At 61.0% G+C, this 3,792-nt stretch overlaps 1 protein-coding gene across 1 annotated transcript in view; it reads left to right on the top strand.

The window, feature by feature from the left end:
* The first annotated feature begins 2,657 nt into the window (after positions 1–2,657).
* Positions 2,658–3,792, top strand: part of PRKD2 (protein kinase D2) — a 32,458-nt gene continuing 31,323 nt past the window's right edge. The window contains exon 1 of the mRNA XM_052655492.1: positions 2,658–3,592. Coding sequence (XP_052511452.1) covers positions 3,353–3,592 — 240 coding nt within the window. The 5' untranslated portion in view covers positions 2,658–3,352. The remainder of the gene's footprint in view (positions 3,593–3,792) is intronic.

Here is a 3,792-nt window from a genome sequence, read left to right as displayed (position 1 = left end):
GATGGGTGGCAGTGGTGACTCGAGGGGACTGGGGACTTTCGGGGAGGAGTCACCGGCTCCGCCAGGGGTGGGTGGAGCTTGGAGAGAGGAGATAGGATGGGTTGGGGTTTTGTGGTAGGGTTGTGGGGGCAGAGCTTGGGCGGGTGTGGGTGGAGGGACGGAAGTGGGGGCACAGGACCGAATCTCCCCGTGCCCCTCCTTTGGGTCCCTAAGCACTCCCTCCCCAGGGGCTTGAGCAGCAGCCTGGGGGGCAGAGCCCTGACTGGCTGATGATAGACGATAGACGCGACAGTTCAGCTCAAGATGCTCCCCTGCCCACCCCAGCATGGCAGCAAAAAACTGGTCGCGAAGTCAGCGTGCTGACCGAGTACGGAACAACCCCCCTCCCTCCCTGCCTGCATGGGGTGTAGGGCCTGCCAAGGGCCTGGGGCCTGCCCGCTCAGAACACCTCCACCCTGCTGGGATTCCTCTTCCCTCTTGAGGTGGCCACATCTCAATGGCTGGCTGTTCCTTCAGCGGGAGCCAGACCCTGTGCTTAAGCTCTTCAGGTGCCATTGTGCCGGGTTCCCACAACCTCAGAGAGTGAGGACAGATCATGACGCGTGTTGCAGAGGATGAGAGATGGAGTCCGGGGCTTGAGTCAGCCCCGCAGGTTGTGCAGGGCCCAGCAGGTCATCAGAGTTTGTATCCAGTCCCTGGGGACCCCCTCTGCTTGCTCGGGTCCTTGGACCAATCCTGGCACCTCTCTAGACCTCAGCATCCCCAGGAAAGAGCCAGACAGTAATGCCCACCTCCTGGCTTATCAAGGGCTGCACCCCAATGCCCAGAACAGGGCCTGCCTCCTGTCAGGGCCCTGTGAACACTTAAGGAAGGATGAAGGCCTGTGAAGTGCACTTGAGGAAGGATGAAACCCTGAGAAGTACACACTCCTGTTAGGACTTCACAGTGGCAGTTGCCCGCCCGTCTGGACAGAGGGTTCAGGTGGGCAGAGGGCCATCAGGTGAAGCTGACAGGAGCCCAGCTTCGGGCGCCACGTGCCCTCATTCTCCCCACCCCCCCCCCACCCCCCACCCTCTCATCCCTCTAGGCTCCGTGCTGCTTCCCCAGGTGGTGGTTTAGGTTTTCACCCCAGCCTCAGACTTCCTTCCCCAGCCCCAGCCAGCCTCCGGATGTGGTGGCAAATTCGCTACTGTACCGACCTCAGCTGCCCCCAACAGCCCTCCTAGGAGCAGCAGGGGGCTCGTCTTGAGGTCCTCATCCCCCACCCAGCCCTGCTGGTTGGGAGCGCATCTCAACCTGGGTGCCTCTGGGGCTCAGCCAGGCCTTGGCCTCTCGATGCAGCCCATGGGCGGCAGCTACCCGCTGGATGATCTTGGACAAGTCACTCTGTCTCTCTGAGGGTTCAGCTTCCTGTATGTAAACTAAATGATAGCCACCCTTATTATTAGCTGGGGAGGAGAAATCAAGTCCAAATGGCTCCTGAAGGGGTGTTTTATGACAGGCCTGGCACATTCTAGGGCCTCAGTTCATACTTGCTGAATGACTGAGCAAACCCACCCACAGCACCTGAGTGTCTGAGGTGCGCATGCCTTTATCAGCACATTAGAGTCACAGCCAGCAGGACTGAGCTTCTGCTGTGTTCTAGGCACACTTACACCGTCTCATTAATCCCCACAAAGACCCTCGGGGGTCAGTCCAATTGTCCCATCTGAGAGATAAGAGAAACAGGCTCAGGGCGAAGTCACCAACCTAGAGTTCCCCAGAGATAGACACGTGCACACTCCCCCAGGAGAACAATGTGCTTTCCGTCTGTGTGGTGGTGAGGCTGCGTGGTCCTCCCTGGTTGCTATGGTTCTTCCAGGCTCCCCTAGGCTTTTATTTGGCTCTTCACCCTTCTAAAGACTGGGGCAGAGTGGGAAGCTGACTACAGGAGGAAGGAAGCTACGCCCCTTCTGCACCGGCCCTGCGCCTGACCCTACCGGCACCGGCTGCACCAGCCCTGACACTCCAGTCTGTTCGTGGCACTTCGGCCACGGTCGTTGGAGCAAGACCTGAGGCAAGGCTCTCTGTCCATCTGGAGGCCTCGGTCTTCCCACCTGTGGAATGGGCTAGGGTGTGTCGCGAGGGAGGACGGGGTGACGCTCTGGGAAGAGGCAGGCTCATTCCGGAGAGCGGACCGGACCTGACACCGTCTCCCACCCTTTCCCCTGCGGTGGGCGCCGGATGCAGGCCAGGCGAGATGGCTCCCTTCCTTAAAGGGCCAGACACCTCCTCAGCCCCGGCCTCGCGACCCGTGGTGGGGGTGAGGGTGGCTTGCTCCTCCCTCACCAGCTGAGGGAAAAGTCAACTTTCCAGACAAGGGTTTGTTGGTGAGAGGAATCAGTCTATCCTCCCAGTCCTGCATCTCCCACCCTAGGTCCCCAGGCCTGAGCGGGGGAGGTGTTATCCCCAACTTGGAGGCGCGCTCAGCCCCGCCCTCCTCTTCCGCCCCCAGGCTCTCATCAGGTTCCACCCTCTCTGACGTCACCAAGACCGGTGCCGATTGGTCAACTGAACTGTCACTCTGAACACTTCCTCCTGGGCCGCCACTGCGGAGTTAAACTTTGGAGGGGGAAAAAGAGCCACCGGCTCCCTGCGCTGGGAGACTTTCCCATCCCTCCCACCCCCCGCCACCCCACTGCCGATGGTAACACCGCCTTCCCCGCGGGCCCCGACTGAGTTTTTCTCCAACTTCCGAGACCCGTGAGATTCCCTCTTTAGCACCCCGGCCCTCGGGATCCGTCTGCCCATCCCCCGGGAACCCTCTGCCCATCCCCGGCCCCGCCATCGGATCCCTGGGATCCATTCGATCCCGACTCAGAGGCTCCTGCTCTCCACCCTCAAGGTCTGGTGAATCCTCTGGCCCCCTTCTTAAATGGATCCTCTTCCTAGAGCCACTGACTTCTCGACTCCACCTGCTCCCTTTCCAATCCCCTCTCTCTCCACGAATCCTTTGGATCCTGGGCTCTTCTGATCGCTGTGACCCGGACCTACTAGCTTTCCTTCTTTGATTTCTTGGTATCTCCCAATCGCTGGCCCCTCTCCCCCAAAGCACTAGATTTCTCCTTTCTGATCATCTGTGATCCTTTAATTCCCCGGATGGGTGTCTGATCCACTGGATTCCTTTTCTCTAACTTCCCAGGGTCCCACCATCCTCGAGTTCTCTCAACCTGCCAGTCAGGGTTCTCTCTTTGGATCCCCGGGATCCCCGCTTATAAGATCCCTGGGATACTGTGACCCGAGCCTCCCTGCTCAGGCTTCTCCAGCCGGATCCCGGGGTGGGCGCCGGGCGGCGGACCCCGGGCCTCGCCCTATGGCCGCCGCCCCCTCGCATCCCGCCGGGCTCCCGGGCTCTCCCGGGCCGGGGTCACCTTCGCCTTCCGGCGGTTTGGAACTGCAGTCGCCGCCACCGCTGCTGCCCCAGGTCCCGGCCCCGGGCTCGGGGGTCTCCTTCCACATCCAGATCGGGCTGACCCGCGAGTTCGTGCTGTTGCCCGCCGCCTCTGAGCTGGCCCACGTGAAACAGCTGGCTTGCTCCATCGTTGACCAGAAGGTGAGCACACAGTTTTCCCACCCCCCCACCCCCACCCCAGTTTTAGGAGATGTCTGGGAGGTGCGGGGGCGCTGGCAGAGGTGGTTTCGAGCCCAGTATAAGGAAGAGGGAGAGAAGTGGACTAAGCCTTGGGCTGCTGAGGGTGCAGCATTGGCCCCCCAGTTGCCTCCTTACCCACTACCCCTTTGAGAGAGGCCTGG

This window comes from Budorcas taxicolor, chromosome 18 (assembly GCF_023091745.1).
Source record: "Budorcas taxicolor isolate Tak-1 chromosome 18, Takin1.1, whole genome shotgun sequence".
In the NCBI taxonomy this organism is placed as follows: domain Eukaryota; kingdom Metazoa; phylum Chordata; class Mammalia; order Artiodactyla; family Bovidae; genus Budorcas; species Budorcas taxicolor.
This window is presented reverse-complemented; position numbering and strand designations above follow the sequence as displayed.